This window comes from Canis aureus, chromosome 25, assembly GCF_053574225.1.
Source record: "Canis aureus isolate CA01 chromosome 25, VMU_Caureus_v.1.0, whole genome shotgun sequence".
NCBI classification, from domain to species: Eukaryota; Metazoa; Chordata; class Mammalia; order Carnivora; family Canidae; genus Canis; species Canis aureus.
This window is the reverse complement of record NC_135635.1, coordinates 3,445,143-3,463,728: the sequence shown is the minus strand read 5'-3', so window position 1 is coordinate 3,463,728 and position 18,586 is coordinate 3,445,143. Positions and strand designations below refer to the sequence as shown.

The 18,586-nt window shown below is 42.4% G+C and overlaps 1 protein-coding gene across 4 annotated transcripts in view; it reads left to right on the top strand.

Annotated features, from left to right (window-relative positions):
• The window catches only part of SLC4A8 (solute carrier family 4 member 8), a 74,560-nt gene that overhangs the window by 21,796 nt on the left and 34,178 nt on the right, over positions 1 to 18,586 (top strand). For all 4 annotated transcript variants that reach the window (XM_077869996.1, XM_077869997.1, XM_077870000.1 and 1 more), the window contains exons 3-13: positions 935 to 1,081; positions 1,594 to 1,729; positions 3,289 to 3,449; positions 6,652 to 6,840; positions 7,753 to 7,844; positions 8,765 to 8,922; positions 10,042 to 10,129; positions 11,425 to 11,571; positions 12,388 to 12,488; positions 17,586 to 17,760; positions 18,339 to 18,472. In XM_077869996.1, coding sequence (XP_077726122.1) covers positions 935 to 1,081; positions 1,594 to 1,729; positions 3,289 to 3,449; positions 6,652 to 6,840; positions 7,753 to 7,844; positions 8,765 to 8,922; positions 10,042 to 10,129; positions 11,425 to 11,571; positions 12,388 to 12,488; positions 17,586 to 17,760; positions 18,339 to 18,472 — 1,528 coding nt within the window. The remainder of the gene's footprint in view (positions 1 to 934; positions 1,082 to 1,593; positions 1,730 to 3,288; positions 3,450 to 6,651; positions 6,841 to 7,752; positions 7,845 to 8,764; positions 8,923 to 10,041; positions 10,130 to 11,424; positions 11,572 to 12,387; positions 12,489 to 17,585; positions 17,761 to 18,338; positions 18,473 to 18,586) is intronic.

Sequence of the window (18,586 nt, the reverse complement as noted above, 5' to 3'; positions counted from 1 at the left end):
TCACTTATTTTCCCACATTTTTCTCTTTTTGTACAACACTTACTATCTCTCCCTGTAACCCCAGACTCATGCTTCTTATGATTTGTGACTAGTCTCTCACTACTATTCTAGATTGTGCATTCTACAGGGCAGAAAGAAGGGTAGTAGAAACTGGTCCTAGAAAGTAGTGGCTGCTACAAGTTATTCAAGACATTGGTTAAGCATTTTGTATACATCATCTTATGTGCTGCTTATGAAAACCCTCTGAGTTTAAATACTAAGCTTTTAGTATTATTTTTTAAAGACTGAGAGAGATTAGCTAACTTGCTTAAGGTCACATGGTTAGCGAATGATGAAGTCAAGTTTCAGACCCAGGCAGGTTGACTTGAGTATTTAGTCAGTTCTCCAAACTGCCTCCCTGCCATGACTTGCTACAGTTGACACAGTGAATGTATTGCTTTTTTTCAATTGCTCAAATTGTCATAACAGCAACTAGAATCCTTGTTGGCTTTTAGGGCTTGCAAATCAAGTTCACGCACATTATTTCCTTTGATTTTAACACTCCTGTGAGGTTTGCAGCCACGTGCAGGGTGAAGGAGGGCGTCAGCTCCAAGATCTCTATGTCTTTGGTCCTGAAGTCTTTGAAGTTTTGCCATTGCAGAGTTGTGACCCAGCCAGAGAACTATGATTTTTTTCTCTCTTAAATATGCTCACTTCCTTTTAGAAAGGCATTCTCTGGGGTGCCTGGCTAGCTCAGTTGGGAGAGTATAAGACTCAATCTCGGGATCATGAGTTAGGCCCCACATTGGGTATAGAGATTACTAAAAATAAATAAATAAAGACTTAATAAAATAAAATAAAATAAAATAATAAAATAAAATAAAATAAAATAAAATAAAATAAAATAAAATAAAAATAAAGGCATTCTCTGCACAGACCTTCTGCTTTGTTCCAGGTCATAGAACTTTGTATGTGGGGGTTCGGATGCCACTGGGCCGGCAGAGCCATCGCCATCACCGAACCCATGGCCAAAAGCACCGCAGACGAGGGCGAGGCAAAGGAGCCAGCCAAGGAGAGGAAGGCCCAGAGGCCCTGGCCCATGGTAACATTCTCAGGAGGAAGGGCGGGGGTCCATGGCTGGGACCTTGGTGAGGCTGAGGGAACGTGTGATGGACATCAAGTAGGTGGTCTTGATTCTCTAGCCCTTTTGCAGAGTTTTTGGAGCTTGCTTCCCAGAAGAAGAAATGCCTCCAAGAATCAAATATCTTCCTGAAAAACTAATAGTTCAGGCCTCCCAAATTGATTACCATAGAGGTGAATGAAGTCATTTGCCAAAAAAGTAACCATTCTTTTTGATCAACTTAATCAGATTTTCAGTTGTGGATTTTCCTCAAGTGGTCTTAATTCATCATTTTTTCCTTCCATTAACTGCTTCCATAGAATAGTGTTTTGGTGGGGGGTGGGTAAGAATAACTAAATCTTTTTGATTTACATTTAGGATTGTTTTTTGTTCCTGAAGTTATAAGGCCTCCAGGTGTGCTAAGTATAGCAGAATGCTATTTCTGTTCTAAGTTGAGCCTAGGAGCAGACCTTTCTCTGTGGTTGATTTTCTAGATACACCATCTCAGCGTGTTCAGTTCATTCTTGGCACTGAGGAAGATGAAGAGCATGTGCCACATGAGCTGTTCACAGAGCTGGATGAGATCTGTATGAAAGAGGGAGAAGATGCTGAGTGGAAGGAGACAGCTAGGTAAGGCCCTAAAATATCCTGATTCACGATTTGCTTGGGTAGGCAAACATATACCTTTTAGCAAGTGACAGGTCTGTTTGCCTTTTATTTCTTCGTGGGAGAAGTGATGGCTGACATAGGGACTGATGCTCCAGAATCTTCTATGGGAAGTCTTGATTTTGGCCTCTTTGTGATGTCTCTGGTGATACCTATACCAGTTGACCTTGAGCCTGGGATTGGTGACAGAAACACAGAACCTTTAGGGAGTCCTCTCATTTATTTAGGGCCCAGAATTGTTCATGGGCTATCTTGATATTATAGGTCTGATTTTTTTAAATTTTTTTAAATTATTTTTATTGGAGTTCAATTTGCCAACATATAGCGTAACAACCAGTGCTCATCCCGCCAAGTGCGCCCTTCAGTGCCCATCACCCAGTCACACCAACACCCCTGCCCACTTCCCCTTCCACTACCTATTGTTCATTTCCCAGAGTTAGGTGTCTCTCATGTCTTGTCACCCTCACTGATATTTTCACTCATTTTCTGTCCTTTCCCTTTATTCCCTTTCACTATTTTTTTTATTCCCCAATCTGATTTAGAAGATGCCTGATGGGCCACCTTGGTTTGGACCTACCCCAGCAAACATAGCATAGGTGAAGACTTTTCTGCAGGTGAATGATAGTGTTTTAATTCATTTGGATTTTGAGTCACTAGAAGTTTCATAATTTTTGAGACGTCTTATGGAGATAGCTCAACCTCATGGAGACCTGTGGGAATTTATAGCTGGCCTGACAGCAGGCTTCCTGGGGTAGCTGTAGAGTGAGCCTCTACAGCTCATGCTTTGCCTGAGGCTCAAACCCCAGAAGAGCCCTCAGATTCACCAGGGCCATGTCTAGGCTCCTCTCATAATTGATCAGTGAGCCCCATGAGTGATACAAAGTCAGCATGCCTGAGCTTCAGGGAAGAAGGCAAGGTGGGTAACTAGCAAAGTGTGGCCCCAGCTCTCACTGGAACAGCTCTTCCTGGATCCTTGCTATATCCTCCACGGGTGGAGAGGATTAAGCAAGCCAATCACCCTGATACCAAGTGAAAAGGCAATTAATTAGTCTTGTTATTCTGTCTTTGCCAACTTGTAAAGGTCACACAGAGGCTTTTTCAAAAAGAAAAATATTATCATTTTATTAATCTATCCAAACAATATAGATTAGATCTTTTTAATTGCACAAGTAATATATGCTCATTATATGAAATTAGAAAAGAAAGATAAGCAAAGGGAAGATGAAAATTATGTATAAATCTACTACCTCAAGGATAATGAGGAATATAGCATTTGGCACTTTATACATGTGTGTTTGCATTTTAAAAATTTCTTTAAATAGAAATGGGATCAAATTGTACTCAAGTTTGGGCTGTTTTATAACCTGCTTTTTTCACCTATCAATGTACCCTGAATATACAGATTAAATTATAATGTTTGATATAATTATTCAGGTATCTTCAGTGTGGCTTACATTAAAAATTCTCTTGTGAAAACTCCTCATTATCAGTCTTTGGCATCCAGTTGTTATTAATGCTTTCAGGTGGCTGAAATTTGAAGAAGATGTTGAGGATGGGGGTGAACGCTGGAGCAAGCCTTATGTGGCAACCCTTTCACTGCATAGTCTCTTTGAGCTAAGGAGCTGCCTTATTAATGGAACAGTCCTTCTGGATATGCGTGCAAATAGCATAGAAGAAATTTCAGGTAAGATTAGGTGAGGGAGAACAGAGGAGTGTCTGTGTAAATTAAAAAGAGTCATATGGAGAAAGGAATAAAGTAGCTGTGTGTCCTCAGGTCAGTCATTGAACCTTATCGACCTCAATGTCTTCAGCTGGAGGGATTTTTTTTTTTTTAGATTTATTTATTTATTTATTCATGAGAGACAGAGAGAGGCAGAGACATAGGCAGAGGGAGAAGCAGGCTCCCTGTGGGGAGCTCAATGCAGGACTCAATCCCAGAATCCCAGGATCATGACCTGAGCCAAAGGGTCAACCACTGAAGCACACAGGCACCCCTGGAGGGATAGGTTTTAAACTAAGAAACTACCATTTCACAGCCTTATTATGTGAAATAGAGTTTCACTCTTCCATTTGCCTGTTCATTTAGCACACATTTAGTCTGTATCTATTTATGCTTGATAATGTGCTAATAAGCACAGAGAATAAAGATAAGATGCAGTTCCTACCCTCAGGAAACTCACCTTCTAGTGGGGAAAATAGTCATGGGACAATTCAAATAAGTGCAACCACAGAGATATGTCTTGGTAGTACTTAGAGAAAGGGACAACTGGGAATTGTGCAGAGAAAAAGGTGTTAAAGGTTTTTAGACATGGTAGGTGTTATGGTTAGGCCTTTGATTCATTTTGAGTAAAATTTTATATACGATGTAGTGTAGGAGTCTAACTTCAGTCTTTTGTAATTGGATAGCAAGTTGTCCTAAGACCATCTTATTGAAGACTATTCCTTCTACCACTGAGTTGTACTGGTGCCCTTGTCAAAAATGAAATGACCATAAGGGAGCCTGGGTGACTCAGTCTGTTAAACATCTAACCGGCTCAGGTTATGATCTTGGGGTCCTGGGATCAAACCCAACATTGAGCTCTGTACTCAGCAGGGAGTCTGTCTTTCTCCCTCTCCCTCTGCCACTTCCTCCCCTGCTTGTGCTGTCTCTATCAAATAAATAAATAAAATCTTAAAAAAAAAGATTTTAAAAAAAAATTTTATTTTTTGTTTATGATAGGCACACAGTGAGAGAGAGAGGCAGAGACATAGGCAGAGGGAGAAGCAGGCTCCATGCACTGGGAGCCCGACATGGGATTCGATCCCGGGTCCCCAGGATTGCGCCCTGGGCCAAAGGTAGGCGCCAAACCGCTGCGCCACCCAGGGATCCCCCCCCAAAAAAAGAATTGACCATAAAAAGATGGCACCTAGGGAAGACATGTAAGAAATTGAGCCAAAGTCCCCTGATGTCTTCAGTAGGATGTGCAGGGTGATATCTGATGGGGTTTCGTGATGTGGTTAAGTGTTGTTACTGCATTTTGGTAATGGCGTTTGAGAAGCATGTGGGTGCACGTGAGGATTTTTCCCTTAGGTTGGCTCTGTTTGGCTTGGCAGGTTAAATAAAGATTTCTTCACAAACTTTTCTTCAAATATCCAAATATTTCTGTCTCTTGTGGGATCACTTGGGAAAGCAGGGGAGGGGTCAGCTCTGATGAGATCCTGGGTCCCCTCTAAAGGCTCTAGGGTAAAGTTATTCCAGCTTCTGGTGGCTCTAGGTGTTCCTTCTCATGAATGCGTAACCCAATCTGCGTCTTCAGGTGGACTTTTCATTTGTGTTTCTCTTGTGAAGATATTTGTCAGTATCATCCAAGATGATCTTATCTTGAGATCCTTAACTTTATTACATATGCAAAGACCCTCTTAACAAATAAGATCAGTCGCAGGTTCTGGGGGGTTAGTATACATAGATGTATCTTTTGGAGGGGGCACCATTCAACCTATTACAAAGGCTAAGAGAAGAGAGAGTTTCAATCATCAGTGTTAGATGCTGCAGAAAGGTCAGGTAAATATCCATCAAGATTTAGCAACTGGAAAGTTATTGATGATTTTATCAAAAGCAGTTTCATTGAGGTAGCAAATTGCAGGGGACTAAGAAATTTTTCTTTTGAGAACTTTAAGTGATAAGAGAAAGAGGTAAATAAAGGGGGACCTGGGATGGACATTCTTTTTCTTCTTTTTAAATTTTCTTTTGAGATGTAGGATCCTGAAGCATATTTAAAATATGAGGGTAATGAACCAATCAATATGAAGGTTAAAGATAAAGAAACCATGGATCTTCAGCTTGAATATTCAAAATAGATTTTACTTGTCGCTTCTAGTACTTGGGTAGTCATGGATGGAGTTGGGGTTGAGAATAGGTTAAAGATTTTGCGAGGCTTGGGGATATGTGTGTAGGATTGAAGTATAATTGCTATATAGTTCCTGATATATTCGTGTTAGTGATAAGGAAGGTCAACAGGATCAAGTATCACCTGTGAATCAGCACCTCATATTAATTTTGTATTAATTTTCCATAACAAGTTTTGAGAATGGTTGATAATATTAGCTCTACACTATAGATGGGGAAACTGAGGTATGGAAAGCCTATGTGACTTGCCCAAGATCACACAGAAAGTGGTATAAGTGGGATAGAATGAGGGCCTTTACACCTAGGACTCCTACTCAGTAGCAGGTATTGGGATATTTTTTTCCCCTTCTATTGCTCTGGGCTTGATAAATTAAAGGTTGGTGCTTGGTGGCAATCACTTGGGGTGCTTATTAACTTAATCATACATGTAGGTTCCACCTTCAAATTGTCATTTGGAGTGTTCTACAGTTACTGTTCCTCTTGACAAACAAAGCAATGTTGAAATCTCGGAGGAAGGGAATATAGAGGAACTTTGGCAGATAACAGAACAAAGTGGGTATTAATGTGGGCTTTTGAGTCAGACAGTCTAGAATTTGAACCCCAGCTCTGCAACTTATTAAATGTGAGATCTTGGGGAATTTTGTAATGTTTGGGCCTGTTTCCTGATCTGTACAGATTGTTACAATATCACCTACTTCTCAGAGTTTTTATTAGGATGAGACTGGATGATCTATGCAAAGTTCATAGTACAGTTCTGGCACATGGTAAGCGCTTGATAGTTTCTAATAATAATGATTTATTACATGAACCAAGTATAACTTGTCACAGTTGCTGTCATCAAATAACTCTTTTTGGACACTAAAGCATAAGCTTACCTCAGTGACCCTGGTAGGACTCCTTCCCCTTCTCCTTGCCTCTCATCCCTCACCCCACCAGATGCTGGCCTCTTTGGGTTCATTGACTGTCAGTTTGAGTGTTCCTGTTTGCACCTGCTTTCCAGACCTGATACTGGACCAGCAAGAACTGTTCAGTGACCTGAATGACAGCATGAGGGTTAAAGTACGAGAAGCCCTGCTCAAAAAGCATCACCATCAGAATGAAAAAAAGAGGAATAACCTCATTCCCATTGTTCGCTCCTTTGCTGAGGTTGGCAAGAAGCAGTCTGATCCACACTCAATGGATAAAAATGGTAAGATTATCACCATTAATAATCTTATTAATCAGGCATTTAGGAACTAGTTGGGGATGCTAAGTTACTAGAGGGTACAGGCTATACTTGTCTAATATGCTTCCGTACTCACTTCCACGAGCAAGTTGGAGGGCTGGGACTGATGAGCATCTATCTCTTGTGGCACTAGAGATGCATGCCTCAGATCTCCGGCAGATCTTAGATTAGAAACACAAAATGCACTAGTGTTGGTTCTTTTTTTTTTTTTTTTTTTTTTTTTCTAGTGTTGGTTCTTAAGTCGACTCTTATGCTTCAGATTCAGGCTTCACTACTTGCAAAGTATGTGACCTTGGGCAACCTCCTAAATCTCTTTAAGTCTCACTCTCCCTTCTGTAAAATAAGGATAATAATAGCATCTACCCCATAAGTTTATTGTGAGGCTTCAATATGGTAATCCATGTAAATCCCTTAACCAGGTACGTGATGGATTACAAACACTCTGTGAATTTCAGTTGCTGATTGGTTTCCTGTTCTGTGGCCAGGGAGGGCCTAATCTATATGTCTCCCTGTCCCCACATTCACTGAATCACAATGTGCAGGGGATATGCCTGGGAATCTACATATTTGAAAAGCTTTCCAAAGGAGTCTCTGATGTGCGCTCCTGATTGAGAATTACTACCTTAATAGAGGAACTAAAGAGAATCACAAATATGTTCAGGAAGAAGGTACAGAAGGAGTGAGACTTCTGTCCTCCCTTTACCACTAACTGGTGGGTAAGGAGATACGTATGTGTGGGTCTTAGCTTCATAGTCATCTGAACCTCTTCTGTGTACGGGCCTCTCAGGAGACACGGCCATAGCCAACCAGTGATGGATGGGGTGTGGCAAAAGGATGAAAAGGGCAGAGACTCAGGCAATTGTTTTCTCTGAATAGGTCAAACTGTATCTCCTCAGTCTGTTCCTACTACAAGTCTTGAAGTAAAAAATGGAGTGAATTATGAACACAGTCCCGTGGATTTAAGCAAGGTGAGCAGAGACATAGGAACTTAGCTTATAGGCCTGAGCGCATCTGTAGTGGGACTGGGAGCCCAATTGCTAGAAGCTGGGTAAGCTTTGGTATTTCAGCAGCCTTTGTCTAAGCTCAGAACCCCTTCTGCAGGAAAGGAGGCCCCCGCTCAGGTCTCCTCCCTTTCACCCCAGTCTAGATGGGGCCAACTCCATTTGTTCCACCAGATGCAACGTGATGGAACTGGGAGTAGCCCCTGGTGATCCTCGCTGACACAGACCTCCTGATTTTTCCAGAATTTTTTGGGGTACTTGCTCTTCAGCAGCTCCTTCTTACCTCCAAGGGTTTTGCTGAAACAGTATTTTTGCTCTTATCTCCTAAAACTACTTGGTGGTCTGTGACTTGGGTATCCAAGGCCTTGTGCAGTGGCTGTGCCTCACTGTAGCTGCTGGTTTAAGCCTTGGTCTCCCCTCCTCCAGCCTTTCACTGCCTTGGCCTATCCTTGACACTGTCTAAAACACAGATGGTGTCATGTCACTTCTCTGCTTGCAAGACTCCCTGTTTTATTTAGAAAAGCCGAAACCTCTGACAAACCATTCAAGTGTTTTAAAATGGAAAAAAATTTGACCTAGAGCTTCAAAAACCATCTTTGGGAGAGTTTGGTGTAATGGGATTCAAATCAGAACACCTGGATTTAAGTTCTCTCTCCCAAAAGCTCTATTGGGCAAGTCAACTTCACCTCTCTGGGTCTCAGCTGCTTCATTTTTTAAAATAAAAAATGAGGCTAGTAAAACCTGTTTTATCCACTCTATAGAGTCATTGTAAGGGTTAAATGAAATAGTATGAGAAAACATTTGTTAAATCATAAACATGACAGTTGAATGTAAGGTATGAGAGGGTGATTGATGTTTGAGGTCAGAGGGTTCTTTTGGACTTTCAGGTGGATCTTCATTTCATGAAAAAAATTCCCACTGGGGCAGAGGCCTCAAATGTCCTGGTTGGAGAGGTGGATAGTTTGGACCGCCCCATTGTTGCCTTTGTGAGGCTGTCTCCAGCTGTTCTTCTCTCTGGCCTCACAGAAGTGCCCATCCCAACAAGGTAAAGACAAGGACAGCAAAACGCAAGGCATTTTAGTCTAAATGTACAGATTTGTGGGAGCTCTGATGGAAGAAACCAGTGAATGCCAAAATTTAGGATTAATTGGGGAACGCTGTTTAAAATTCAGCTGTGATCTTACTGGGGTTATATTTGATTAATCTCCATGCAGAAGGATTCTAAGACTTTTAAGGCTATGACTATAGAGTACCTACAGCCCTGGGAATGGAGAACTGAAGAGCATCCAAGGGCATAGCACGGGCTAATCACTTGTTATGATGGGAAGCCTGAGTCTTACTCTCCCAGTTCTACAGAGCCGTGTCCCAGGGAAATGTCTCTGAGCAAAGGTATTGATGTCTCTTTCCCCGGTTCTGGCAGGATGTGTATGGTTTGCAAATATGTCCACATTTGTTCAAAAGGCTATTCATGCACTCTGGAGATGGTGACTCAGGTGATTCAGAGCCCCATTAATTACAGAGTATTCAGATGTCCAGAATACAATTTAGACTCCTCTATTGGACTTGATCATTTCTACTTCCTTATCCCTCCCCTCTCCCCATCATTTTCTTATTAGAGCAATGAATGAGATGCAGAAAGCTTTGAATTTGCACTACAATGGCATGTTTTGAAAAACACATTTTTTTCTATAGCAAGGAATTGTGTCTATGGAAACCCTAAGAATTATAACCACATTATTAAATGGAGTCATACAAAAAGCTTCCAGTGCTCATAGTGGAGTTCTTAGGTCAAGGCAACTTCTTTTGCTCCATCATTAGCCTGTCTCCTTTTATTGAGGTCTTTTTTTTTTTTTTTAAGATTTTATTTATTTATTCATGAGAGACGCACAGAGAAAGAGGCAGAGACACAGACAGAGGGAGAAGCAGGCTCCATGCAGGGAGCCTGATGTAGGACTCGATCCCGGGATTCCAGGATCATGCCCTGAGCCGAAGGCAGGCGCTCCACTGCTGAGCCACCCAGGCGTCCCTCCTCTTATTGAAGTTACAACAGTGATTTCTGTTTGATGGGAAAGAGAAATGTTTTGTTATTTGGAGAGAAATAAGATGCTACTTCTTTATGTTTACTTACATAATTTATAATTTCATTCTCTATATGTGTTGCCAGATTTTTGTTTATCCTATTGGGTCCAGTGGGGAAAGGTCAACAATATCATGAGATTGGCAGATCCATGGCTACCATCATGACAGATGAGGTATGTGTCACTTTGGCTTTTCATTCATGCTGCAGATATTTATTGAGTATTTACTCTGTTTATTTACCCTGTGTTATTTGTTGGAGATAAAATAATTACCATTCTGAATAATTATCTTTTGGGAAGCAGTTCGGGTCACTTCTCCGAATGCCTTTTGTTGGGAGGACCAAACCTTCTGGGGGTATTTCTTCCTATGTCATCTCTCCCTTTTGGAGTAATCAAGGATGCAGAGGAATCCTTTTCTGGGAAAATTATTATTGCCAATTGGGATACCTAGAGAGAAAGATACTAAGGCTGATGACTTTCTAGAGAGGATGGTTAATTACATGCATAAAAGCTATTTACATAAATAAACTTCACTCTTATTCCATGTAAACAGGACCAGTTTGTGTAAGAGTTAGTAGTAGGAGCTTGGACCCTGTAATGTGAGTGTCCCAAGGCAACCGGAGATTTTGGCTACGATGGTGCTAAATCCCCACTACATACCCTCGTGAGGCCTGCACTGCTCATGTAAACTGTAATGTAGAGTTTTTAAGGCATGTGTTGTAGTAGGTACAGGAAGATGGGGGTTGGGTTGTGTTTTATCATCTCTTTTTGACTGGGAAGCTTATTTTAGAGGATGACCTTTGTTGGTTTTTCCAACCATTGTGATCAGGAAATTTTCCCACGCATTTTGCTTTTTGTTCCATGACAATGACACAATGTTAGAATCTTAGCTCTTCTTTTTTAAAATTTAAAAATTTTTAACTTTATTAATTTATTTATTCATGAGAGACACAGAGAGAGGCAGAGGGAAAAGCAGACTCCTCTTGGAGAGCCCGATGAAGGACTCAAAGGCAGATGCTTAACCACTGAGCTACCTAGATATCCCGAGTCTTAGCTCTTCTTATTCTCACATACATATATCTAGTTCTTTTTTTTTTTTAAGATTTTATTTATTTATTCATGAGAGACACAGAGAGAGAGAGGCAGAGACACAGGCAGAGGGAGAAGCAGGCTCCATGCAGGGAGCCCGATGTGGGATTCGATCCCGGGACTTCAGGATCACGCCCTGGGCCGAAGGCAGGCACTAAACCGCTGAGCCACCCAGGGATCCCCATATATCTAGTTCTTTTTGTACCATCTCATCTTCAGGTTCATTTTTAAATTTTTATCTTTGCATTTTTAAAAAAATTTTAAAATTTTCAGATCCCCATGACAGAGATAAAAATCATGAGGTTTATCTGTCCTTCACCGTATTCTTTGGTGATTGTCTTAAGTGAAATTATTTTCTGAGGGTTTTTTCTTCTCTGTAGATTTTTCATGATGTGGCATATAAGGCAAAAGAGCGAGATGATCTTCTGGCGGGGATTGATGAGTTCCTAGATCAGGTCACAGTGCTCCCTCCAGGGGAGTGGGACCCCTCCATTAGAATCGAGCCACCCAAAAACGTCCCTTCCCAGGTAATGTATACACATTAGCCAATGGTAGCATAGTGCTGCTTCTTGAGTACCCATCATGGACAAAGCAAAGACCATGTGGGTATATGCTAAATAAATCAAGACATGGCCCAGTTTGGGGCACCTAGAAAAACAGAACAGTTATAAAAAATAACTATACCATTACATATCAGCTCAGGTCTGATGCAACCAATCAGGATTACTCTGGGATAAATTTAAAGTGGTTTTTGAAGATTTGATGTGGAATGGCAGAGAGGGGAGGGAAGGACATTTCTTGGGAGTATATTGCGAATGAAGCCGTGCAATGAAAACAGCAAGTTGCAGAGAGAGAGAGCAAGTAGAGTCCCCCATACTTTTGGACAGGCTAAAGGTGGAAAAGGAGCTTTTGTATACCAGCCACCAGGCCTGGTGCTTTATAAGCACTAACTCAGCCTTGCCAGCAACATCCCCAAGTTGGTATTTTTACCCTTAATTTCACAAATAAATAAAACTATCTTCAAAGTTTTAAGGTCAAGTAAGATTACACAGAGGGAGATTTGAAGCAGGAACTTGGGTCATACCTGATGCCAAAGCTTCCATATTTCTGCTTCTGGACAAAGAGTTAGGAGAAGGGGAGAAATTATATGTTGTTGTCGTTTTTCAGCAAAGTCAATAAACTGTCCCAACTCAGTAAATGCTTTTGAAAACTACAGACAAAAACTCCAAAAATTGGGTATTTGGGGGCTGTTTTTGGATTATCTTCTTACCACTCCCTGCTGTTAGCAGGCAGGATGGAATAGATGGCTGGCTTTACTCATTTTTGTGGTCTTTTGTTAAAAGGAGAAAAGGAAAATGCCTGGAGTTCCAAATGGAAATGTTTGTCACATAGAACCAGAACCACATGGGGGCCACAGCGGGCCAGAGCTTCAGCGCACCGGGCGGTAAGTTTGGGGACGTTTCACGGCTCATACTGCTTATTGGGCTGAAGATGTGCAAAGGAATGAGTCCTACTCTTTGCTTTCACTCTTCTCTGTAGTATACTGGCTGGGAATGACTTTCCAAATGGAACCACCGACTATAATAGTATCAGATACTGTATTCATTCATTCAAGTTTCTCAAACCACCTACCACTGTCTGTCTCCCCTCCAGTTCTTTCTACACATTGTTCCCTGCTTTGAACAGTTGCCCCCTTCCTCATCTCCCAGCTAACTGCTACTCATCCTTTGTCTCAGCTTAGGTGTCACTTCCTTTGGAAAGCCTCCTAAGACTTTATAGATGAGGTTAGGTATTCCTGCTATGTGGGGTCACAGCTCTGAGCTCTGCCTTCACTTGTCTGCTGCCCTCCTCCTACCCCCACCCCCATTAAAGCCCTTCTCATTCTTCATTATTATTGCTTGACTTGTTGTTTTCCTGCCAGAACATTTGCTCCATAAGGCACGGGGTGCCCATTATATTCCTAGCACCCAGCACGGTGCCCTGCACAGAGTAGGCACTTAATCTGATGAGCTTATGAATGAATACTTATAAAATGATCCCTGTTCTGTAGCATCAGTGGACTAAATACAGATAAATATGGAATGATTAAGTTAAGAAGCTCCTCTAGGGTAGGAATATAGGTAGTATTTTAGGTATGTGTGTGTCTCAGAATAGTCAATCTACTCCTCTTTTTTTTTTTTTTTAAAGATTTTATTTATTTGAGAGAGAGGTTATGAGCAGGGGGGAAGGGCAGAGGGAGAAGCAGGCTCCTCGCTGAGCAGGGAGCCCAATGTGGGACTCCATCCTAGGTCCCTGGGATCATGACCGACCTAAGCTGAAGGCAGATGCTTAACTGACTGAGCCACCCAGGCGCCCTCAATCTACTCTTCTAGGCCAAGATTCTACGGACAGATGCTTAAGGAGAAGGTTCTCTATAGAAGATTAGATGAGATCTCAGGTTTCCTTTGGTGTCAGATGAGAATAAACCAGTCTCAGGCCTTTTGAGGAGGTCATTTATAATCAATTCCATGTGAGTGTTTGGGAGACCATTAGATTGGATCTCAACAAATATAGATTCTCAGAAATGGTGCCTGACATCCCCAAAGAGGATTTCATATAGCCCGATGATCGCATGCTTACTCACAGTATCAAAGTACCCTTACTCACAAAGTCACATAGGGTTTGAGGAAGTTCTTGTCACGAAGTTCTGGAGTCATAAGGCTGAAAGGAAGGGTTATCTAGGCTCAGAGCCTCAGTCTATTTGGTAGGGGAGATACTTCCTTTTCCTGAGCTCCTGAAATTTTCCTTAGAGCCCTTAGTAGAAGACCTCAAGACACATGGCCTTTCTCCCATTGTAGCCTTGTGGGTCAAGTGACTTAATACCTGGATCAGAGATTATAGTGCCGTGCCAACTCTTGCCCCTTCCCCAATCGAGTATTGAGATCACTCTCAAAGAGTGAATGTAAACTCGCCCATATAGGTGGACATCCTAGAACTTTCTGATCTGCCTGGACTGCACAGACTAAAATATGTTAGCTTGGGTTTTTATAGTTCTTCATACCATTAGTTGTGTTTCTTTGAGGTGGAGAAATCTGCTTTTTCTACTATGTTGTGTAGCCTGGGGCAAAACTTGGAGACTCAGAGGATGTTCTACTTGTTGGACGGTGAGATATATGAAGATGTGGGAATTTAGACTCTAAGAAGGGGGGCAAGAGATGAGTGGAAAACAGTACCTTGAGTTCTGTATTGCCTGACCCGCCATGCCAGGGCTCAGACAGCATCTCGGACCTCCCTGATGTTGATGCTGATGCGTTCCCATACATAACAAAGAGGAAAGTCTGACTAGAGTGTTCCTAGGACACGAGCTTCATTCCGGGAAGGATACTGTAGAGAGGGGTTTTCCAAGGTATATTTATGTACCTTATTGGGGGTGCCGCTTTTGGGAAGGGTTAATGAAATAAAGAATCAGGAGCTGCTGTCTTGATGATCCCCGCCCCCATCCCCCACCCCACCCCCACTTCAAACAGGTTTCTTCCAAAGCAGAGCAGACAAATGGATGGCTGTCCTGTCCCTACAGCCCTCAGAGAAGGGCTCCCTAGCTCAGTGCTCCAGAGCCTAGTGACCCTCTCCATGGGTAAGTCCTGTCTCACATCAAGCTTAAATTCGTATCCCGTGTGCTTCCTATCCCTACAAAACTTGAACATCAAAGGTAGTGTTGGAAGGGAAGGGAAGTCTCAAATGTGGGGAGAAGCATCGGTGCCTGATCTTGTGGTAAATATGCGATTATGGTTGGATTTTTATGCATGAGCGAGGTATAAGCAAGGTGACTGTAAACAGTATTCAGAAATTATTTTATTAATTTATACGTACATGATCGATAAGAGCCTCAGATCTTTTCTACCCCCCCCACCTTTTTTAAGATCTTATTTATTTATGAGAGACAGAGAGAGAGAGAGAGAGAGAGAGAGGGGCAGACACAGAGGGAGAAGCAGGCTCCATGCAGGGAGTCCGACAGGGAACTCGATCCCGGGACTCCAGGATCAGGCCCTGGGCTGAAGGCAGGCGCTAAACTGCTGAACCACCCAGGGATCCCTCTTTTCTTTCCCCCTTTTAATCACTGCTAGGCAAACAGATGTCCTCCCTTTCTATTGACTTCTCATGAATCCATTTCACATAAATCTTTTGTCTGTTACTCACAGACACTCTTCCCTGAAGGTGCCTCCTGCATCCAGAGGCTGAGCAGTCATGGCAGCATCTCTGGTTGCCTCGTGGGGTGAGGCTCATTACTGCAGAAGATTATTCTCCCAGAATAACACCCTTCAAAGGAAGGTCATCAATGATTAAGTGATATTCACATGGTATCAAGATTCTGTGTTGGGAAAGACCCAGAAACACTTGTATCTCGCCCCAGACAAGTCACAACTGCCTATGAGGTCCTGTTTACCTGGAGGAGAAAGCAAAACATAGTGACACTTTATTATAGATTGGAGCCTTGGTTCCAGTCCCCGAGGTGGAATTCTCACACTCTAGGTTAGCCCGTATAGATAGCTCCTTACCTAAGCCAGATAGACTAAAAACAAAGTCAGGTTTGCCTCTCTTCCCTAAGCCAAGGCCCAGATTGTGATGTTACTGCTATAAATTGAAGAATGGTGAATCCCAACTAATCCCACCCAAACCAGAGGAAAAGAGCAAATGGGTGAGATAGAATAGCATCTGTCCTGTGTCCACCTGTACCCTCATTGCATCTGACTGGAGGAGAGGAGGCATTCAAATGGAGAGAGAGAGAGCTGGCTGGGTCTTCTCCCCTGGCATACCCTGTTCCAAGCCTCATGGGTCTCCTCCAGGATTCCAAGAAGAGAGAAAGAACTGGCCAAGACTCCTTTCATGAAGGAGTAGCTTGTTTTTTGTTTTTAGAATTCTATTATAGAAAATTTCAAACACATAAGAAAGAGGAGAGAATGGTATAATGAACCCCCATGAGCCCATCAACAGTTATTAACACTTTGCCAATCGTGTTTCATCTATTTCTCCCCACTTAATGGTTTTATTTTTATGTTTTCTAGATTATTTTAAACCAAATCACCGGTATCATGTCATTTTACCTGTAACTACTTCAGTATGTATCTGTTTGATGAGGCCACTTTAAAAAACAACTATCACGCCATTAAGAAATCTAACACAATTAACAATAGTTCTTTAAATTGTCTAATGCTCAGTTCGAATTCAGCTTTTTGTGATTGTTTTAGCAACAGCTTTTTAGAGTTCATTTGTTTGACATAGGATCCAATCAGGGATTGCCTTTGGTTATTATGATCCCGTTCTATGACAACTCTCCTTCCTGTTTTTCTATACCATTAATTTGTAGAAGAGACCAGGCCATTTGTCCTGTAGAATACTGAGTGGCTCTTTTTTGTGACTCACCTACCAACTTTCACTCTAGTACAGTGACTCCTCTTAGAAAAAGTGACTCCGTTTGAGAACACTATCCCTCCTTGGTGTGGGATATCTTGCTCTTGATCTGTTTCATCCTTGGGAAGTGGAGAGGGGTCCCTGAAGTCCCGTCACCAAGTCCCGTTGATTCTACCTCCTGATTAAACCCTTGAGTCCATCCACTTCTCTTCCCAATCCATTGCCTCCAGTCTTGCCCGACATTCCATTCCTTACACCCTTGCTGGATGATCCTTCCAGAATGCATGTTTATGTTATTCCTGTTTGCAATCCTTCAGTGACTTGACATGCCATTAGGATAAAGATCTAACTCCATAAAACCGTTTACAAGGCCCTTTGTGACTTGCCTCTCCCAGCTTCTCCATCCTTGTCCATTGGCATTGGCTCCTCAGACTCTTCCAGCCGGATCTCCATCAGCCATGTGCTCTCACCTCTAGGTGGCACCCATACTAGCCCCTCTGCCTCATCTGCCTGACTCCTGATCCTTTCTCCGCTGAAATGTCCCTCCCTGTCCTATGCCGCCGTGGCACCTTCACAGCACTGTCTATCCCCTGCACTGTCCTGCAGAGAAGGGCTGTGTTGTCTTGCTCACTGCTGCCTCTGCAGTCCCTGGCACAATGCCTGGCACGAAGTATCTGCTACTACTTGTCAACTGCATGAATGAATTATTATGCTAATTTCTCAACAGGAAGGTGGGTAGTTGTTCAGAGTAGGACAGTGCATGTGATGGGGCTTTTTATCTAGACTTACACATACTAAAACTAACAATTTTAATACCTTGAATTGGTTTCACACACTTCCTCCTAACAGCTCAGAATTTGAAGCTATTACTTAATTTCACGTTAGTTTTTTGAAACTTCTTATTGAATAGGTAGTATGCACACCCAAATTAATTCTTTTCATGCTTGGGATAATCATTCAAACTCATGCCCTTGATTGCAAATAGATTCTGTGCCTGACCCCGAGAGATCTCTTGTATGAACTTGGGGTCAAATTGGAGCCAAAGTATGTCTTCAGTACGGAAAACATTTGAAGTGCTTTTCAAATGGGTGCTGTTCACATACTTTCATGGAAGAAGGACCGTGTTAGAGGCCTACCTGCCATGTTTCCACAGGCTGTTTGGAGGCTTGGTGTTGGACATCAAGCGGAAGGCCCCCTGGTACTGGAGCGACTACCGGGATGCACTCAGCTTACAGTGTTTGGCCTCCTTTCTGTTCCTGTACTGTGCCTGCATGTCACCTGTCATCACCTTTGGGGGACTGCTCGGAGAAGCCACTGAGGGACGCATAGTAAGGACTTTTAACCACTTCTGTTGGTCCCAGACAAGACTTAAAATACTGTGTTGGCGGCCAAGTCCGCTGAGGAGAAAATCCCTTGGGCTAGGACTGAGGAGATTGGATTCTTTCTACTGAGTTACTGTGATCTTCTGACTTCATACCAGGCAGCAACACAGTTTTCCCTTTAGAACAGACTTTATTCTGCTTGAATATCAATTGCAGTAGCTGAGTTACCTGGTGCTCAAAGGGTGGAAAGTGATATACCGATGTCATTTGAAATGTAGGGTAATGGCTCGTAGTGTGAATGGTATCATTGTGCTTTCTATGTATATTTCAGTACCTAATTGAGTCACTGAAGAACAGGACTTAGTTAAGGACTCCTATGTGGTTGGATTTGGGCACCTGAATTATCAAAGCAGTATCCGTTTACAAGAGTATTAGGCAGTGTGTACACTTCACTCTTGCTAAGATGAAATACAAGCAAATGGCTTGTCAGGGCACACAAGAGAGCTAAGTCAGGAGTGAACAGAAGCCCACATTACTGGTTACAGATGGGCTATGGACTCTGATGATTTCTTTTCCCCCCTCAGAGTGCAATTGAATCCTTGTTTGGAGCCTCCATGACTGGGATTGCCTATTCCTTGTTTGCGGGACAGGCTCTCACCATCCTGGGAAGTACTGGGCCAGTGCTTGTATTTGAAAAGATTTTGTTCAAATTCTGCAAGTAAGACATTTGGTTTTCTGAAAACTCTAACTGGATGTGTTATTGTGCTGTTAGGATTGAATGCCAGGATCCTAGGCAAGTATAAGCAGGCAAATATTACTCTGAACCATAAAA